Source organism: Fragaria vesca, linkage group LG6, assembly GCF_000184155.1.
Source record: "Fragaria vesca subsp. vesca linkage group LG6, FraVesHawaii_1.0, whole genome shotgun sequence".
Lineage (NCBI taxonomy): Eukaryota > Viridiplantae > Streptophyta > Magnoliopsida > Rosales > Rosaceae > Fragaria > Fragaria vesca.
Window position 1 is genome coordinate 30,246,628 of NC_020496.1, and position 22,065 is coordinate 30,268,692.

Sequence of the window (22,065 nt, forward strand, 5' to 3'; positions counted from 1 at the left end):
ATAGAATGAAGATGGAGAAGGGAGGAAAGGATTTTATCCTCCCCGAGTTATTGAACTTGGAAAAGTTTAAGGTTTCAAAACATACCTTTCTAAAGGCTGCCGAGAGGAGAAATAACGTTTCGCCTGCTTATACTTCGAATTTGGGGCTGAAAATTTGACAGGAGGAGCAGCTCTGGATGGGGAAGCTTCTGTCAAAATTTCAGGTTGATCGGAGCAAGGGAATGTGGTGAACCGGTGGTCGGTAGCGGCGGCGGTCTGGAATTTTCCGGCGGCCGGTTCGGAGACTTTCCGGCCGGTCTAAGGGTGAGGCCGGCGGCGTTGGATCCGTGACGGAAAGAGCTTTCTGGGGATATAAAATTCCGGCGGAGGGCAGTCGGAATTTTGGTCGGAAATCGGGAAAAACAAGGCTGCCCGATTTTAGGGTTTTGGTTTTTAGGGTTTGGAAAAAAAATGGTGGGCTATTGGCTCTAGGGTTAGAACAAAGTGCATGATAACGTGATAAATGATAAAGTGTAGAGACAAAGAAATAGCAAGAGAGTCATCATCTTATTCATTGATAGGAGCCCTTTATATAGGGAATTACACAATACCAATATGGTAAGGATATGAATACATATATCTAGTCTAACTACATATCCTATTGGCATAAGACCAAGGCACACATAGAGAATATCCTAGAACAGTGATTACTATGTAAAATCTTCAAAATCTTTTCAGTCCACATATGTTATTTTTTTGTTACAAGTCCAGATAAGTTTATAACACATTGGTGAGCTGTGTCTTGGTTGATTAATTAGGTTAACCAACAATGTTGAGGCTATAAGTTCAAACTTCATCACCAACATAAATGCGTGAGTTTATAATAAATAATAAAAAAAATTATTTAAAAAGAAAAAAAAAAAAGGTTAATAGCACATTGGTAACGTGGCATCCTTCATAAATAATTAAATACCAATGAACCGCCGTGATCCACTAAACACTATTTACCCTAGAGTAAAACCACATCCATTATTTTCACCCGTAATCATTATTTTCACTCGTACAGCAGAATTTTCCCAAAGTAAAAGTATCCTACTCTACTCTGGCCCCACCATTCTGCACCCTCCACAGCCTCACGCCAATCCCCCCTGTCCAGTCCCTTCACCTCCACAATCACCACTCTCCCGCGTCACCCCCACTCTCACCCCCGCGCGTGAACCTCCCCCTCTCAAATCCCAATAAACCCGAAACCGAGCGTCAAAAACCTCAAAAAACCCACCTCTCTCGTTTCCAGCCACAAGCATGGTGGTGCTGCTTAAAAAATGAAGGAGCGGCAGCGCTGGCAACCCGAAGAAGACGCCCTCCTCCGCGCCTACGTGAAACAATATGGGCCCCGAGAATGGGCCCTCGTCTCGCAGCGCATGGGCCAGCCCATCAACCGCGACCCGAAATCCTGCCTGGAGCGCTGGAAGAATTACCTCCGACCCGGCCTGAAAAAGGGCTCGCTCTCCCCGGAGGAGCAGTCCTTGGTCATCGAGCTTCAGGCCAAGTACGGCAACAAGTGGAAGAAGATCGCCGCCGAGCTCCCCGGCCGCACCCCAAAACGCCTCGGCAAGTGGTGGGAGGTCTTCCGCGACAAGCAGCTCAAACACCTCTCCAAGCTCCACCCCTCCGCCGCCGCCGGAACCGCCGCCTCGTCATCCTCGTCCACCCCGCCAGAGGGGAATATTCCGATTTCCTCGCCGGAAAGAGCCGCGCAGGGGCCCTACGACCACATCCTGGAGACGTTCGCCGAGAAGTACGTCCAGCCCAAGCTGTACACTCTGACGGTGGAACCCGACCCGAATATTTCTCTCGGGTCGGGTCTGCCGCCGTGGATGAACCCGCCGTCCGCTACCACCTCCACGAGTTCCTCCGCGACGGCCTCACCTTCGGTGAGCCTGTCGCTGTCGCCGTCGGATCCGGGTCACGACCCGGACCCGACCCGAGTGGGGATGATAGTGCAGTGGTGCAAGGAGGTGGAGGAGGGGAGGCAGAGCTGGGTGCAGCACAAGAAGGAGGCGACGTGGCGGCTGAGCAGGCTGGAGCAGCAGCTGGAGGCGGAGAAGGCGAGGAAGAGGAGGGAGGCGGTGGAGGAGGTGGAGGCCAAGATAAGGGCGTTGAGGGAGGAAGAGGCGGCGTTTATGGGGCGGATTGAGAGCGAGTGCAGAGAGCAGATGAGTGTTTTGCAGAGGGAGGCGGAGAGCAAAGAGGCCAAGCTGGTTGAAGCGTGGTGTAGTAAGCATGTTAGGCTTGCTAAGCTTGTTGATCGGATTGGGTCATGGCCATCCTTCTCATACTAGTCATGGGTTTAGCAGTTGAGTTTAAACATAGTGTAACTGGTTAGTTGTTCTCTGCATGTTAGTTTGTTCAATACTTTGTGTTAGAGATGGGATCATTATGATGAGCTTTATGTTCTTCAACGTTTCCTTGTGTTTAACTTGATTCAAGTACAATGCATTCAGATTTGATGCATCGGAAGCATAACTAGTTTGATTTGGGATTTTGGTTTTGTTTATATGGGTGGCAATTCGTGTTTCTAAGTTGTATCTGTGTTGTGTCGATTCTAACTCTTTTATCGCTAACACGTTAATTTTTGTGTCAAAAACCCAGACACAACACTCAACAAATTGAGACCAAAAGATACTCGAGTTATGTGATTGAACGTGACAATTTTAGGGTAAGTCGGGTTTGATATCAGACTATTAGATCACGACGGAAAATAACCCACCCTAGTGTGACAATAGATCCGAGGAAAAACTCGTCCGACCAAGTTACTTTGTTATGTCAAATCTGTCACGTTACTTTAAAGGGATGCAGGTTGAAATGGTTTTACCTTCAAGTGTAAAGTTTTTTTACCTTGAACTTCAAACTAGGGGGCACTGGCCTAGTGTCTGCATTGCTCTGATGAGTGGTGGAACCGTGGAAATGACTGAAGCCATCTGAGATGCTACATAGGCTTATTAGGCTTTAGGCATAATGCCAACGGTTTGACACAGACTACTCACTCCACCTTGGTGTTTGGGAAACTATGTACAGCTACCACTGGACATCTCCACGCGCCATTTCTATGCTTTTCAAAACACTCCTGGGTTAAAAGCGGGTCTTCAGTTTAAGGCTATCACCAAATCACTGTCTTTGGGCTAACCGGAAATCTGTTGACGTGATCACTTTGGTGTTGGGCCCTGCAAAACATTCCGAGACATTATTAACGAAGCATTCAGAACTTACAAAATAAAACCTCTATTAACTCTTATCTAGCTGATCCAAACAGAACGTAGGAAACACATAAGAGGAGAATGAATGAAACCAAACTAGAGATGAAAATGCATAATGCCTTAAGGCTTCAATTCGATTTGCAACAAAAAATTTCGCACGACGGGTATGTCGAAACGTACATATTTGAAAAGTGATGCTAGCCACAATAGATCTCAGACAAGGAACTTCAAACACCAAAGAGTAGTGGATTTTCCCAGCAGTCAATGAGCACCTTGAAATCGCCTTCAAAGATAACATGCATGATTGACATGTTGAAGAGGCCCAATCTTTAGACTATTCATAGAGCAATTGCTAAATTATTTGGGGCAGAATCATAGATCAAATAGTAAAAGTTAGGAACTGATCGAGAGAGAATAATATGAATCACACAACATAATATGCCAAACTATTTACTTATTTAGTAACACATCTTTTTTTGGGGGCGAAAGTAATACATCATATTTTGGTTGGTTGAAAATTTTCAAATATCCTAAATATATTTTGTTAAATATCATGGCAACACAGTTGGGAGCCTTATCATATGATCATGATTTCATAGAGAATGGGATGCCATAACATATTATCATGATTTCACAGAGGAATGGGATGAGGATTTTCTCTCTTAAAAAAAACAAAGAAAAAGTATACTATTTGTTTTTTGTTTTTGTTTTTTTCCGATTAGATCCTGATACAATTTGTTGTATATGCCGTCGTTGAACATTGTTACATATATTGAAAACAATTATACGTACTACAGTCTACAATGTTGCTTTCAATGTTAACTCCAAACAACCTTACAACTCCATCGTGATCTTGAACCGGCGCCATTAACGGCTCCTCGACTGGACTAGGCACCTCCGGATAACCGGAAACCTCATTGTCGATGTTTCTTGGCGTACACTCTATGAACAGCTTCTTATCATCTCCCATACTACTTGATCCATGAAACCTAACCACATCGCCCGCCGTCACCTTCTTCTCCTTCACAAACCGAGTCCACCCTTTTGTCAATACATAACTCTGACTACTACTCCAAAAACAATACCTAAACCTCCAGACATTCCCCAAATCATCCTCGAAATTTAGCAACACTCCCTCAGCTTTAGAATCCATCAACGGAAAATGCTTCTCGGCTTGTTGTTTCGGTATAACAAACCTGTTCAGCCTCCCAACGTCGCTTGGTGTCAGCACCTTCTCGAACAGCCATTCCTTCTGAGTATGAATAATGTCACGGTACTTCATTCTCTTGCCAGCATTCTTGTGCTTGAACAGCTCTAACTCATTGGTGTAGGAGTGTTTTCGAAGCATGTCGACGATCTCGGCCTTGGAATGTGACTGCAAGAAGAAGGTCTCGTCCTCGTGATCATCTATGGTGGTGCTCAATGAGGATTGCTTCAAGTGGGTGATGGCGTCGAGGCCTCGAAACCTTAGTGAAGCAATGTCGTAGGCCTTGGCAGCTTCTTCTTCTCCATTGAACGTTCCCAACCATACTCGCTGGTGCTTCTCGTATATCTGCGCCCCCCAACGGCCATTAGGCTGCGGGACTACTCCTTTGTACCGTGAAGAAGGTAACTTGGAATTTGAATCGCTTGCATTCTCATTGAAGCAGTTCATCAAATCCATGGATATGTTACTTGTAAGTGGAGATGATAATGCAGAAAAAAGGTGTCGAAGATATGGAACTGCTGAATGCTGGAGAAGGCTCAAGGGTATTGGTTTAGATTCAGAGACTTTGGGAATCAATCAAGTTGCTCACAGAAGATGGGAGAAGTGTGTGTTATTATTATAGTTTTAGGATCTGTACGACTCTATGAGGCCCACTTGAGCAAGTTGGAAGAAAAAAATTTATAGGGTTTTCTATGAACATTATTCGTCTACGTATGTGGACGAAATATTATTTTTACGGTTCTCGTTGGTAAACGTAAATGTCATCAAAACCACACATTTTTAGGGCGTGAAATGTATACTGGTATTTATAATATGATTCGAAGCAATGAAGATTCAAACGATTTGTCACGGTTGTTTCTGAATGTTACAAGTTTACGGAAATGTGAAGCAACAAATTTTTCTCATTTATCTTAACAAGATGATCGATATGTCTTTGCTTTTAATTTGTTTGTTGGGTGATGAATGAATTTCATTAACTTAAAAGTCATTACAATCAAAATTTATGAGCTCCTCCACCTGCAGAGGATGCATGGATCTTGGTAAAAAAGACAAAGAAGCAGGTAAAACTTCATATCCACGAGCATGCGCTACTATGTTTGATGTACGTCGCACATACTGAATTTTCACGTAAGATGATATTTCTATTGATATCGTTCCATGAGAAATAACAAATGTATAAAGTGAGATCTACCATTATATGCTTAATCCATTCTATAAGATCACAAACGAAAGATAAACAACATGTCGGAAATAAAATTAAGAAAGATTAACCTAGAGGAATTCGAAGATAACAATCAATGAATTTTACCATTCCAGTAAAACGGTAACACTCTAGGGGGATGGATGACACACACACACAATGACTACAGTCTATAGATATGTACGTAAAGGCTTTGTTTTATGAAGGTGCATCCCCCTTGAAACTGTTTTCTGCTTATACCTTACCTCCTGATCTGAAATCTGATCTCCTTTGCCAAGTTGCCTGCTTTTCACGTACGTCTCCATGGCCAATAATCTATTTTAGTTTCTAGGCTTTTCCTTTTCTTTCTTTTCTCTGCCCAAAACCCCATATCTCTGATATGATCTGTTTTGCAAACTTTGCTGGTGCTCTACTTATTTATTTGCTGTGTGCGAATGTAGGGAGGAGGATGTTCCTCGAGCCATGGGATTGGTTGAAATTTCCAAAGCTGAACGTGTCGAGCTCCCATTGGGTGGCTTCCATGCGTGTCGTGTTGTCATTGGCTGTGTTCATAAGGGGATGGTCCGAATTGGTAATTGTGAAAGTGCTTATTGGCATGTTATCCCCAGTTTGGCATTATCAGGTCTGGTTTGTTGGTCTGTGCATGCACTTGGAAAGTGCATGTGGCTCAATAGTTGAATGTGAATGTACATTTACTTTTGTGTGTATGGCAATAGTATTTTTTTTTTTTTGTTACAAAATTTATGGATTTTCACATAAAAATTTATAGATTGCAAACCAAACGAGGCATGCTGGTAGCAAGAATCGAACTCGGATGGGGTTTTAGCAATAATCCGGTCTTACCAACTGAGCCAAACCTCATTGGCTTTATTTTTTTGACACCCTCTTTTCAAATTATTCACGGTATCCCAAAGGTTTTTTAGGTTTTTTAGATCGCAGCTGAAGAGCCTCAAGTTGAATAGCCAAAGCTAATCATATCCCATAATAAATAAGAGGACAAGTTTTCATTTTAAGAGTTTGACCAAGTGTTATTTTGGATTCAGAAATTCCTCCCATTCAGAAATTTTGCTCAACTTTGACTTCATGGAACATTTTTGCCAGTACTGAAAATGGGCTCGGTGGGTTCTTAAAATGACTGGAAAAAAGACTAGGCAGCCTTATGCCCTTATATATATCGTATTGGGCCTCAAGCATTCATGAATATGAACTAGTTCATAAAGTCCATTCATTTACAGTAATTTGCAAATTATGAAATGTCTTCACATTAGTGACAGTACCAAAAGCCTGATAGGGTAAATATGAAGATTTCCCAAAGCATTTAGCCTAAGTAATGTGACAGAGACGTATAAAAATCTTAAGGTGTTGATAGACCGTCGTGTTTGGGGTTGTGGACTGTTGTGAACAGATATTAAACATAAGGGATCTGCTGGAGTTTAGCTGTCTTCAAAATATCAGTGATCATTCTCGTTTTTGAACCAGTCGATTTACCATTTTCATTGTGAATGATCAATCAACACCCCCTTTTGGATTCTTTCTCTTCATAAGCTCCACCAAATGGCCCCAAAAAAGAACACTCCAGGGTTGTATGCTTCATATCCGCTCATCGGACCTCATCCATTTCTATATAGATATTTGTTAAATGTGTTTATCGTGTCAAATTAGATCTACTTCATGTAGTTTCTTTTTATTATAAATAAAAAATCTGATAAGGGACGGGCGGTGGGTTTCCAGTTATAGCGGTCCTCTTCGGGGTAGTGGGTGCTGCTCTATCACCCAACAGATTGCTACAAAGGAACTGATATCGCCTAATTTTTGTCAGTAATTTATAAAAAATAAAAAAATATCATACAAGCTTGACACTAATAACTAATTCAAGTTTAGTGGTTTAGGGTCATGTTTATACTAGTGTTTTCAATAACACAGTGTTTAATTCCTGCTTCTTAAGCCTTTTGCTGTCAAACAAGAAAGAGGTAAGAAAACAAGTATTATAGCAAATGAAACGAGGTTTTCTTGTTTATCAAATCTTCATCAACGTCTTATCTCTCTAAATAGTTTCTCCCACAACGCCTTGCTAAAATAGTGACACTCCACGGCCATATATAGAAGCGGTAATGCTTAGTAGCAAACTTGTTCTACATCTATGAAATGGAACTTCATAAACTCGTCTATCGTACACTGATTCACATCTTGTCAACAGTACGTGATTAATCTAGACCTGCCAATTTAATTGGTAGTTTCCTATCAGCTTCTATTTGGCAGTAGTTCTTAAGCAAAAGATTTTGTACTCAAACAATCTTGCTTGACTTTGTACTCGATCTTTCATACCAAACAATCTTAGTCGATGATCGGATATACAGAATCTACCCAAAATGATCTAATTAGGCGACTTAATACGATGAACATCACAATTTGCAGACAAAAAAGATCTTTGGTCTAACCAAGACAAACTTGATCCATCGTCTCTTTTGTTTTCGTTTTGCTCTTTTATTCTTATAATACAAAACCAGAGGAAGAACCCTAATGAACGTACCAAGGAACAAGGAGTGGACATAAGGTCCCGATAATGATGAACACTCAAGCAAAAATCTAGCTTGCTTGTTCATTCGAAGGCAGTAGCCATGTCCCTCACGAGGTTTTCACGTAGCTGCCCCTTGTCTTCTTTGAGCTTTACAACTTAGGTTTAAAAAATGAATGGTTCTGTATATGTTGTTCTCTAAGATTTTTTTTTTTTTTTAACTAGAAAAATATCCCCTTGAACACTTGGGGACAAGAAGCTGGACCAGTTTGACAACGGAGAGGAGTCATTTGAGGATTGATTTATTAGGGAGTAGTAGGGACTTCTGTCTCCTTTGATCAATCTAACCCTATCTAAATTATGGTTTCTTTTTCTTGTGGTTTTATAGTATTGGTGTTCTAGAGTCTCTACAATATGCTGTTCCTTGGTAATTACCTGGAAGCAGCAAGTAAGCATAGAAGAATCTCAGTTTGAGATTTTCCTGATGATATCAGCTGGTTTGTTTAACCTGATGATAATGAAAGAGAATAGGTACCTGGTAAAGTTATCAGTTCTATGCAAATGAAAAGGATTAAGATATAAAGATTCACACGCAAACCAAAATATACCAACCTTTTGATTCATCCAAAATATTATAATCAAAAATATTATTGTTGTAGTACTTTAGCAACAAAGCATACGAAAAATCACGTACCAAAAGTGTTACGGGTAAAAGATTGTATCAAATATGAAAATATCAAACTGAATAGAGAAATTCTTGCGTGAGACAAATGTACCACGTCACATATACGACCCCCCACTATCACAGGCCGATATATGCCACTTTTTCCGACCTCAGCCGTTGAAAAACAGAAAGAAAAAAGATCGGGATTAATTCCTCTTTTCCGATCAACCAAACCAAGTCCTCTCCTCTGCCTGTCTACCAATTAACATCAAACTTATGACGGCCTGTTATTAGAGGGTCGCATTTGTGACGTGGTACGTTTGCCCAACACAAGAATTTCTCAGCGCGTAATTAAGGTTTCAAAACCGAGAGAGGATTCAAAGCAACGATGCGCGCTTAACCTCGTGTTTGAAAATGCGATTAGGAAAAAACAGAAAGGGCACAATTAAGATTTAAATATGGTAATTACTTGCTAATTAATAAGGGCAAAGTCAGAGAGTTCTCAAACTACAAGTCCATAAAATCAAATGGATGACATTTCAATTGACACTGATCTTGTTCTTTGAGTTGACCTAATTTTCCTAGTTACTAATGATCGACTTCAAGTGATGAATGATCATACTTTGACCCCGAACAAACTACAAATAAATACTGTTTGATTATAAACGGGAGAAGCACGAGAGTAAACATGTGGGATTGTGTTCCATCATAAGCTAAACAATCAAATAATCAAGCAATTACTAGTTTAACTGTTGGTTGGTTTTGCCCAAGTCATTCGGACTCCATTGCAGTCTTTGAGTTCCGAGCTTCAATACTATAGTAATTCACACACACAGTGCTGTACCCCCTCTTGTTTGTCCCATAATTTTATTAGTGATTTCCACCAGTCAGTGGACATCCCATGTAATTTGGAACTAGACAGCAGATCCTGCTCGAAGATTTACTTATAATTCGAAAGTATTTTAATTGAGTATTAGAAATTGAAGAATACAGTGTGAAAGGCAAAGTGGTTCATTCATAGACTGAGCTAATTACCTGAAACCAGTTAAACATGAATGTTTAGGAGAATAATTGTCCCAAAAGCTTAGGTCACTTGGAACTTTTGAAAACTTAGATATCAGATATGCTTGGAAGCATATGCACTCAGTAGACATGACAAGGAAACATCTGAAATTTCTTCAACTTATATAATAACTCAGTCTGCCATTATCGTCGAAACTACCTACCGGACTCTTTTCCTGTTTTTTGGTTGAATGGCCGACCAATTTTCCCGGTTGTTGATTACCCATAAATATCGAGGAAGATGAAGATGAGGTGTCAGAATTCAGATAGATGCAAGGACTTAGAACGGAGGGTTGTTTTGGGATTTTGGATTTTGGCAAATTTGATGCGCATGGATTTGAGAATCCTGACGAAGATGAGTTTGGATGGGTGGGGGCCCGTATCCAGTTAGGTACATTTCTTAATTGATTTTGGAGCTAGCTTTGGACCACTGAAACCCTCTATTTATACGAAGCTCTTCTTCTTTGCTCTTTGCTCAACCTCACCATTCAAAGTTTCAAACATACACAGCACCACCACTGCAGAAGTGTTTAAGTCGATCTCCTTCTTTCTAGAAATCAGTAGAATCGTTGAAGCTCTTATGGGAATGGCAGCCGGGTCGTCTTCTTCGTCTTCAAATGACAAAAAGAGGTCGAAGGTTTCTAGCAGAAAGCTGGGAGGGTATCTCAGGCAACAGAAGGGGAGGCTCTACATCATCAGAAGATGTGTGGTTATGCTTCTCTGCTGGCATGACTAGCTAGTTCCTGAACTGAAATTCTAGATCAACGTCAGGAGTCCCTTCTGGTGCCCAGTTGAAGGATTTAGAGACTAGAGAGAGCGTAGGTTTAGGGTTTTCCACAGTATTCAGTGAGTTGATTCGTTAATCGTCTAGCCAGATCTCTCGAGCTCCCTTTCTATCGATTCTACAATACTGTGGTGTAAATAGAAATGAGAAATGTTACTAGTGGTAGTCTTTCTTTGCAGAACAATGCTCCATGATAAAGATTTGTAGTTTTCTGCAATTGAAATTGAAAATTCGACCTTGATCGATGATTTACCATTCTTTAGTCTCTCTCTCTCTCTCTCTCTCTCTCTCTGAGCTAGCTAGTGAGAACATTTGACCAGATACTTTAGAATTTTCACTGCAACTACATATATAAATTTGACATCTTCTTCTGATCTTTAATTGAGTCAAAAATCTAATTCATTGCATTATTGCGTAAATCTGTACCATCAAATAGGTAAAAGTAAGTGTTAATTAGCTCAATGATGTTGGCGGTTAATCAGTTTGGAGTTTACGTTTTCGGGGTTAATGTTGTTTGAACATGTAGTAGCTTTGGTCTGTAAGAAAGTCATCTATTCAAATCGTCCAACACGCCCTTCTTTCATTTGTGTATTTTCTACCAATCACACATACCTGAGACCTACTACAGTTTCTGAGACGAGTAATTATATAACAACAACCACACTGTCCAAACATGATATAGTACTGCTCTAATTGATCACCTTGAACAAGAAGATAAAAGTATAATTGGATAACCGGTTGGATTGCACATGAAATGAAGAGCTCTGAATCTTTATTTAGAGCTTCGTAGTACATCCAGAATAGTTAGGCAGATTGCTATCCTGTTGGATTGCACATGAAATGTATTGAAGGGCTGGGACATCGTAGTACATCCCGGATAAGCAGTGTTATCTGATTGGATTAAACATGAGGTAGAGATTGGAAAGTACTGAAGCTCTAGAACAACGTAGTACCATATGTAATACTGAATAGTGTGTATAGCAGTATAGCACCATGCATCTAGATAAGAAGCTGCATTTTATTACACTTGAGATCGATTTGCTTGATGAGATGAGAGATTCTGTATAGTTCTGTAAGCTTTAGCTCTATTTTGTTTATGGTGTTGTCAACTCATCTTTAGAATGCATGTGAAGAAAAGCATGCGTGGAATCACATGCGGATCGTACCCGTTTGATTGGACAAATTTGAATTCTTCTTCCATCACTTGGACTCATCTTCGTTCCCGAACAAACTTCATACTGTTCCATTTACCAACCATTTTGATTCACAAATTCAGAAGAGATTTTCTTTTTGATTAACTGTGGTTGAAAAAGGGTAACTCCTAGTTATATATGCATCAATCCAGTGGGGAGTGAGGAGGATGTAAAATCAAGCTTTCCATAGCTCGGGCATTGCTGAGAACCACAAGTACTCCTGTGTATTAAATCTGCAAATGTGATACGTTTAGTTCTAGATTCAGAGCCTAATATACAAATCATGCGATACATGATCTTGTGTATATCAAAGCCGATCACAGCAAAAGAGTCGAGCTCAAGGAGACAAAGAAATCAACAATCTAGTATTAGGGCTAGTACCAAAGCGAGCAGAAGCTCGCCTAGCTAACAACTACGAAACTCATAGTACTTAATTTAAGAATGATCCATAACCAAACTCACACAACTCACAACAATACTCAAAAGTGAACAGGATTCGTAGCAATAATTTTATACAGTTCTAGATATCTAAACGTAGGATTAGAAAGACGAGGCTATACGTTCTCGTCCTTCTGTTTATAGTATCCCGATTCAATTACCATTATCAAACCGGAGCATCACAGGTAATCGAATCGGGAGCATCACATTACATGTTGATAGAAAGAATGCGGCAACTTACTAGGTCCAAGACAAACGAAGTAGGTCTGGAATCATTTATGTTAAGAGGTCACACAAGTCCTCTTGCACGTGCAATGTGTGTAAGGGTAGACCCATAGATGAGTCGTGATCCAACTGTGCTTTCTTCTTCCCCGTTGTTTGATGTTTGGAGCTTTCGCCCAGAAGAGGAGGAGGGTCGAAAATTAATTTTTGATCGAGTGGTGGCCACTCGTGTTTCGAATATGGCTGGAGGCCAATAGGACTCTGCCACAGTATGATCTGCCACAAGCGACAGAGTGGGATTGGTCAAATTGGCAGGTTTTACCATGCCCACGTGCACCTCCTAATCCATAAGCCCTACCTCTGTCTCCTCCACATACCGCTGTCTGTTTCATATTCCGATCGATCTGGAAAAAACGTATAGAACGATGGTCTAAATTTTACTCTCTTCGACTTATTTCAAGAAAATAGGTAGCGAGAAGTTGTAGGCTATTTATGAGCCTATTTGTATACAACGAAGGTGCGGGTCATGGTACTTGAAGCCTTTACTAATTAACATAAGTAGTATGAGAATCGATGACATATGATGTAACGTACATTATGACCCTTGATTCAAGTAATTATAGAATCTTATGATTATTTGTGATAGGTGCATGATTATACATTATTTGTATCAAAATTCTCTATACTTTCTTTGTTTGTTTGGTGTGTTTTCTAGTTATTTACTTTGTTTATTTGTTTTCTAGATGTTTTGAAGTAAACAAGAAGAAAAGAATGAAAAGATCGAGGGAGTGGAAGGCAAAATTCGGAAATCTGCCTATGCAAGTCAACCAACTTCGACAGGACACTGAGGGCAGCTCGAGAAGAACCAGATGATGAGTCTTATATCAACGGAAAGCCACGGATGTTAGCTTTTCATAGCATTTTACGGTTCGTGAATAGGATTTTCCTAGAAGAACTTATGGCCAATTTAGTACCAGAAGGTCAATCTGCACGCAAACCTGACTCTTGACCAGAATATGTGTTTTGATGCCCAAATCATATCGAGAAGCCCATAGACGAGTTTGCACTTCATATTACGACTTATAACCTCAATGTCAGCTTCACATCGAGGTTATAAGTAAAGAAAGAACAAGTAAAGAAACAAATCTCTTTTTTCTTTTTTTCCCATAGTTTGTCCATTTGAAATGAATCCGAGATAGTAACTCAACGTAAACATGTTGAAATAATTTTCCTGAATGATAGATGTAGTTTTAAAAAAAACTGGTGAGCTCAAGAATCTCTTGGGTCTGGATCGTGAAAAAATGCGACAGTAGTGAAAAGAAAAGAATCCAACTCCTATCAGTCATTCAGTCCTATGTATCATGGATCCACGATATTATATTATTCCAGGCCTGGAGAAACAGGCTGCAGCGTCATCAACCAGAATGCATGTTTTGCTGAACACTGTGAGCAGACAATCACTCACTAGCCCAAAGCGTACTGAAAAGAGAAAAGAGAATTCGAAACCAACAAAATGTTCCACCTCTATCCTGCTTGGCTGCTTGTACCCCTTGTACTCTTGTAGTGTTGTTCTCTGTAGTCAACTAGCTAGAACTAAAATTACATTTAAGATTTTGCGTTTTACCTCACTCAAGTTAATTTTGCTTCCTACAATTAACTTGGTTCAAGAGACAGCTAGGAATGGAGCAACCTCAGAAGAGGACCATATAAGCAAAGCCACAATATACTATAAAAGTGATGATTACAGTCGAATGAACAGATCGATCGTTAGCTTACTAGACCATCGATATCTATATCCATCTTTTTGTTAAGTGAATGCTTAATTCTTTCTCCTCTATTCTGAACTGCGCCATACCTGGATATAATTGGCTAGATCGATGAAGGAATTTGACACTTGATGAGTTGTTCATGCCATTTCTATGTCGGCTGTCTCCAAATTAAGCCAGTGAATTTAGGTCACCCAAGGTGCATGCGCTTCCTCTCTAGAAAAATACCCATAATCGTCGATCTTAGAGTTGCTTGTGACTGAACCAATGCAAGATCATAATCCAGTAAGGCAGTAAGCCACTCGAACATATGGAAGTACTCACTTTGGACTTTACAAACTAATTGCAGACAGACTTGCAGCTAGCCCCCAAAAATGAGGTCCTGAAACAAAACCCCTTGGAAACCAACACCGAGATTAGGGAGATAAAAACTGCCTTTGGCCAACAGAGATATTCAGAAATAAGCTTTCCTGATCAGATAGCAGCATGCATACCATGTCTTGCCACTATATATATGATAAAATTTCACCGCAATAACGTCTAGCGTGGTGGTCGGAATTCACCTATGCATCTCATGCCCTAACTTCTTTTAGCTAGTGTTCTAAGTTTAGTTAACATAAAATGAAATTAATCATTCTGTTAACTTTAATCATTCGTAAATAATGCCACTTTCATTCCATCTTGAATCTCATTTGAGTTTCTTTTCCATCGGGATATACAGGGTATGGAGTTCTTGATTGATGTCTGTTTATATCTTGTCAAAAATTTCGTCTAATAATCGTTAATTATCTACTATCACGCATATGCATCGTCCATTATTCGGAATCAGACACCAAACCTGGACTTATATACCAACTAATTAATCATGAGCTTAAATTGACAGGGGTATTATATACTACCAAACAACTAGATACAATGCAAGTCACACAAAACCAAAACAAAAAATTATTGCTCATCCGATACGTACTGCGTGTTGTCTTTTTCAGTTTTTTTTTTTTTGTCAAAAGGAGCATTGGTAAGTACATACGTCCTTTCCAGTAAATATATCAGAATTACTTGAGGCTGCTTGTGATCGATGAACATGAACTTAAGAAATCTTCATTAAAGGAAATTTAAGTTAGTACTTCAGATTCCAGTCTTAATCAGAATATATTGAGGAGATACTAGAGCGATCGCCGGACAGTTCTCCCAGCTGACCGCTTGAAATCAGGGTAATTAAACCCGTTGGCAAGAACAGTGCTCGACCATGTGCACTGCAATACCACAAGGGCGCAGCTAGGAACTTGATGTGGTGGGGGCTTATGGCAGATAATATTTAGTACCTTGCTAGCTAGCAAGCTAGGGTTCATAACACCAAAGCCATATCGCTCCAAGATAAAGAGCTAGAATGTACGACGACCATGGACAGCCATTACTTTTGTCTGTGACTAAATCATTTGATCCCTATACATGCATGTAGTGGAATTGAAAAGGAAATGGCAACCAACGGGAAACTGACGAGCTGCAAAGATCATACGAGGCTTTGGCCAAAGCTGCAAAAGAAGGCCGGACTTTATATATGGGTTGCATGCTGTACCCACTTAATTCATCGTGATGTGCAAATGCTTATCATCTTTGTACGAAGATATCTAATCCCACTTGTCCTTGAAACATCATCTACAAGAGAATATCCCCTCCCTTTTGCTAAAATCAAGTATCATGTCTAAATAATTTGGGGTGTATAAACTTTTATTCAAGATTTGACCTAAATTGGTTAGGAAACATGGAATTGGGATTCATGCCATGATGCCAATACATCAAGTAAATTACCACTTACTTTCAGGAAGTTACAACTTCTTAATTAGGTGGTGTAAATATATGTTGCTTAATCTTATGTAGGAGATCCTCACAAGAAATATGAATGACAGAATCAGAATCCACTAACAACCCCCTTATAAACCAACGTTACACCAACATATCTGATATTGTTATAAAATGAGATAACTTGCTTAATTACTAGAAACTAAAGTGTATGAAGAGGGAAGAAGTAGTAAGAAAGAGATAGTAGAAGACTAAGAGAGAATAGATGGGGAAATGTGGTGTTGTTGTCATTCTCATTAGCTCCCTTTAAATAGGGATACAGTTACTTGATGATCACACCAACTTGGTGATCACTCATGTGTAGGGTTGGGCATTTAACATAATGTGTGCAAAAAACCGACCGAACCAAATTGAAAAATCGGATTGGATAACTGAACCAAACCATTTGGGTCAAAACAAGTAATGAACTGAACCGAACCGAACCGATAAACTCTTAAACAAACTGAAAATAGCCGAACCGATCGTAATTATATAATGTGTAATATATATAATTTATATAACTGAAATGGTATTATGATTAGTGATTTCATCTTTACTTATAGTGTACTTTCCCACACTTAAAAATACAATTTCTCATTCAACTCATTTCTTAGAAAAATTTGTTAATCTAGAAAAGATTCGGAGTGAATTGGATTGCTTGTTGAAATTTCAACGTCCCAATTAAAAAAACTTTAACTTTTTGCCCATCTACTATCTCAGTGAAAAGATTGAGAGTGAATTGGTCCTTATAAAAAAAAAAAATTACCCAAGTTAAAAATTTAAAGTTCAACTTTACAGTGAGATAGTAGATAGGCAAAAAGTTTTACAAATATGGACCAAAACCGAAACCGACCCGAATCGATCTGAAAATTCGGATGGGCCGAATATTCGGGTCAAAGGTTTTAAAATCCAGATTCGGTTGAAAAAAACCTTAAACCAAATAATTCGGATTGGTTTTGGTTTCGTCCTAAAACCGACCCGAACCGAAGATGCCCAGCCATACTCATGTGAAACTTGGTTACCACTCAAACTTGATCTTCACTCACAAGTAAATTGGTGATCAATCACAAGTTTCCACAATTACATAATGGACTCTAACTAATGAGTATTACATGATGACACCAAAATAATTATGTGGACAACCACACAAATGATATTATATATAACACTCCCCTTTGGATGTCCACAAATTATTTTGGTGTTGGACGTGCTTAATATTACCTCGTTAAAAACCTTGTCAGGTAATAAAAACCCAGTGGGAAAAAAATAACCCTAGTCGAAGGAAAAAAGTGCAACGCGCATGTATCTTTTAAAGAATGGTTTATGTGCCCCCCCTGATTGAAAGCTCCCCTGATCGCTACACACTTCTTCTAGTAGCTTGGAGAGTTGACGCATTCCAATGCCTTGTATTAACTTCTTGAAGATGCATTTTGGTAGAGGTTTGGTGAAGAGATCTGCCAGGTTGTCAACTGATCAGATTTTTCTAACTTCAACTTCTTCATGCTTTTGAAGCTCATGTGTGAAGAAAAATTTTGGAAGAGCTCGACGCGCAAATGTCCATTGAGCCTGATGTTGAATGCTCCCCCTGAAGGTTGCAAGCTTCAATGATGTTGTTGAAGAAGCACATTGATTATCTTCCAAATATGTAGACTTTGACTTGATTTCGGTGATGAGCATTTTCTCCAATAACTTAAGCCACAGAGGATGCAAAAACCTTCATGCATGGCTTTGATGTCAGTAGATGAAGTAAAGAGTACATTCGGGTGTTTGAATGAGAACACTAGAAAAGCTATTATTCACCTCCACGTAATAACCAAAGTATGGTTGAGTGATGATCTTTGTGTTGTGTATAAGTGCTTACCACTTGTAAGGTTAGAGCAACGCAAGAGAAAACTAGGCTATATCTAAAGTCCTTTACCGCATAAAAGTAAGTAGTGATAAGTCCATATGCTCTTGGTTGTGTGAAATAACCATGACATGCATATTGATAAATTTACTTTTGTAAATATGCATTATCAATATGCATGGAGCATAAACAAATTTATATGGCTTAGCAAGCCATTCACAAGTGTGAAAATAAATTAGTAGGCTCTTCAGGAGCTCTAACTACACCCACAACGTTTAATGGGTTTGTTGCAACAATTTTCGAATTCGAAAGCTTTCGATTATCAAGTACACAATAATGCAACTTAGGGCACATGTTGCAGTGACTTAATTGAGTATGAACATGAGGCTCTTTGATACTTTATTATGAGCATAGGCTCTTTTATACTTTACAAGGAGCATGAGGCTCTTTAACACCATAATTGACATTATGGCTCTCTGAATTCTTTATGGACTACTTCTTGAGCATTGTAAGTCCTTTAGAGATTAACATTAACAAATGTTTTATGACACTTTTTTTAGAGGCAGTGATACGCTTTTAAATCCATGAGTAATCGCTTGAGGCAATAAACTTCAAGCATTCCTTGGCTCGAATGGATTTTTACACAAAAGCGTTAGGGTATATGAAATCTCCATAACACTAGCCTGCTATGACATAGTAATGACACAAATGTAATTGTATATATAGGAGGAGATTAAATGATAATCATAATCCTTATCTCATTTGAGAAATCATGTGCCATAACCAACGATTTTATTTCGCGTAATCTTAAACACCATTTTATTTGTATGTTCAACTTTTGCACGCTCAAAAACTCAACTTTACTGGAAATGCCATTTTCCAGTTTGGCCAATAGTCATGTTGAGTTTATTATGAGAACGTGATCAATGTCATCATAGGCCTTGATGATTTCAGTAGCTACCATGATTATCAACTTTGTGATCCCACTATTCTTATATGCATGCATTACCTATCCATATAGCTTAGTAATATTGGGTACCCATGCCTTTTCTAAGGCTTTCATCCGTTTTCAGTAGACTTGTCTCTCTTCTAGGACAGTCATATCACATGGATGAATATATTTGTGGATCATTTACTCATAACCTCATGCAGAGCGTTAGAGTGATATAAGGCTTGATGACGTCCACTTTTCAGGAGTTAAAACTTTGGAACCTATAGATATGTCACGCTTGAAGTTTGATGAAATGTCACACCATGACGTCATCAGTAATAACTTTTAGCTTTATATGTGTAGCCTCTTGAGGAGTGCTAACATTTTAAAATGATTTATATGTGTAGCCTCTTGAGGAGTGCTAACATTTTAAAATGATAGTCTCATGAGGAGAACCATGTCTTATTGGACCAACATGTTTTTTATAGATCAAGTATGGTCTAGACTGCTTGTAGAATATTTTCATACTCTAAGGGAGTCTTATCCTAACTATGAGGATTGTATTTGACACATGATTTTGTCATTTGTAAATTAATTCACTTCACAACTAGTGATTATCAATTCCGTTGTACATGAGGTACGAGGCTCAGTTTAAGATATGATAAATTTACTGACATACGTTCACACGTGATTGATGAACTTCACATCGTACTTGAGGTACGAGGCTCAATATGAGACATGATCAATTCACGTTGTTTATCGAATGTACTATTTCCTCCCCCTAACGGCGGGAATGATGTCTCATTGAAGTGACAAATCATATGTGCAATAATGTTTTTTTAACAGAGTTCCTCATGAGCAAATTTTGCAGTCACTATTGCACAATACTACAATATTTGAACTCGACAATGAATCTCATTGGAGCTTGTTGGTAACCTTACATAACATGATGACCAATTTGGTCATGTCAAATAAATGTATTTAGCTTGGTGAGCGTGTAGCTCATAACCATACATGCCTTTTGTTGTTGTGTAATGTGAATCAAAAGAGAGGGCGGATGTCTTTTCCAATATACACCACGCACTTTGAGTATTAAGGTACGAAAGATAAAAGGATCTCTCATTTCGGTAAAATAAATCTGAGCTCTTCTAGAGCCATCAACCAAGATCTGAGGATCTAGGATAGATAATATAAACATTGAGAGCTACTTGTGATCTCTAAAGATCATGCTCATAATTGCAGCACATATCTTTCCTTTTTAGTTTCGTCAGGTTTACTTAGAAAGAACGATGTATTGGATGCATGAATGTTAGACTGTAAGTTCTTAACAAGGCGACATCTTTGAGTTTTATGTCACACTATTTTACTCAAAACCTTTAGTTCGTGATTTGCATTTATGCTCTTTGTGACTCTTTAATTATACTCAAAGTTTGTGGCTTGAGTTTATATAACTTTTAAAACTTAAGGTTCCAAAATGAGCATGAACTTTAAATGCATGTAATAGCAAAAAATAAGGCATTTTAGGCTCTTATTTTAAGGATCCACATCAACATGGCTGAAGAGTTGGTAGCTCTCATATAATGAAGGATCAAGAAACCTTTAAGTTTCGATCTCTTTTTAGCTATACAACATATAACACCATGTATCAATATTATTATGGTGGAGTTCTGGCCAAACAAATGAATGAAGACTTTTAACATATCACGGTGGAATATGAAGCATGTTGAAAACATCTTGATGCTCACTTTGATCACTTTTCTTTCAAACTGACTTGATAAAAATCCACCGTAGTATAGAGTGCGAAACATGCATATATATGTTAAGGTGCACGATGCTTATTTCCATCTCACATGTGGAAACATTCCATGATTTTAAGGCACCACTTATATGGTCTTTCCATTTGTCATTATTCCACTTGTGGTATATATGTGGTCATGTAGCCATGTCAAGATTGGTTTTATGGTTGTCAACCCATAAAAGATGGCAAGCTCTTTCAATATATGTTTATCTTGGAGGTGCATAATGCAACAATACTCCACAAAATGAACTCATGCGGAGTCATCAATTTAAAAGAATTGCAGTAAGTACAAGAAAATGCAGGAAAGGAGAAGAGACTCTATATTGATGAAAAATATTGTTCAACCTTACAAACATAGAAGAGAGAAAAGTCCAAGATAAATAGAGGACCATGAGCACATGTATGATGACACGTGACATACAGCTGTTGATCACTATCAACAAACCAATGTGGAATCCTATGATCATTAAAAAAAACTAATTCTAGCTAATTAAGCTGTAATAACACTTTCATTACAGATTATTACAGATTAGCTCAACAACCACAAATTCCTAGAAATTAAGGGATATATTTCTAACACAATTAATCAGGTATGCAGGACCTGCGATTATTTTTATTACAGAGCTTTAAAGACAATGAGCACGATTGCACCGTGTTGTTGACACAACATTTCCATTAATAATATGTGTCAAGATTTAGAACTTGAGGTTCTTGTACAATCTCATGTTGAAGGCAACTCACTCGACACTTTGGGATCAAGGGTGACACATACTAGAACCTTTTCATTCTAGATTTACTCGAAGCTTCACGTTTGAGTCCACACAATTAGAAGCTTTAGGTTCTAAGTGTGGGGTGAACTCGAGGTTCACATAGATTGCATGGTCATTCTCATGTAATACCAAATTGAGGAATTTTTGGTCCTCTTATAATCGGAAAACATTAGGCTTCTACTGAATATTTACTCGTAACATGTGGTTCGAGTTATACAAATTATAATTGTAAGTTCTAAAGTATGGTATTTACATCACTACTGGAAAATAACACTTTGGCGACGGAATTAAAAAATTTCGTTTCCTAAGTGGTACTTAAGCGACAGAATTTTCTACTTAAGCGACGGAATTTTCTACTTAAGCGACGAAACAGTTTCCGTCTCCTAAGTTGTTCTTAGGAGACGAAATATTTTGATTTCGTCTCCTAAGAACGACTTAGGCGACGGAATGAAGCTTAAGTACTACTTAGGAGACGAAATATTTTTACTTAGATGACGACATTTTAAAAAATTAAAAATTAAAAAAATTAATATGAATCACTTAGGAAACGGAAATGTTTATTTAGGAGACAGAATCTTTAAAAAAAAAAAAAA

General features: G+C 38.7%; 2 protein-coding genes across 2 annotated transcripts in view; both read left to right on the forward strand.

Annotated features, from left to right (window-relative positions):
• The window catches only part of LOC101308310, a 59,588-nt gene that overhangs the window by 22,677 nt on the left and 14,846 nt on the right, over positions 1-22,065 (forward strand). Inside the window, exons 10-11 of the mRNA XM_004305979.1 lie at positions 4,886-5,046; positions 6,085-6,271. Of these exons, the coding sequence (XP_004306027.1) occupies positions 4,886-5,046; positions 6,085-6,271 (348 nt within the window). The remainder of the gene's footprint in view (positions 1-4,885; positions 5,047-6,084; positions 6,272-22,065) is intronic.
• LOC101294094 (protein rough sheath 2 homolog) lies at positions 1,302-2,501 on the forward strand. The gene has a single exon (XM_004304096.1). It carries the CDS (start codon positions 1,302-1,304, stop codon positions 2,319-2,321), a length of 1,020 nt encoding a protein of 339 aa, XP_004304144.1. The 3' UTR covers positions 2,322-2,501.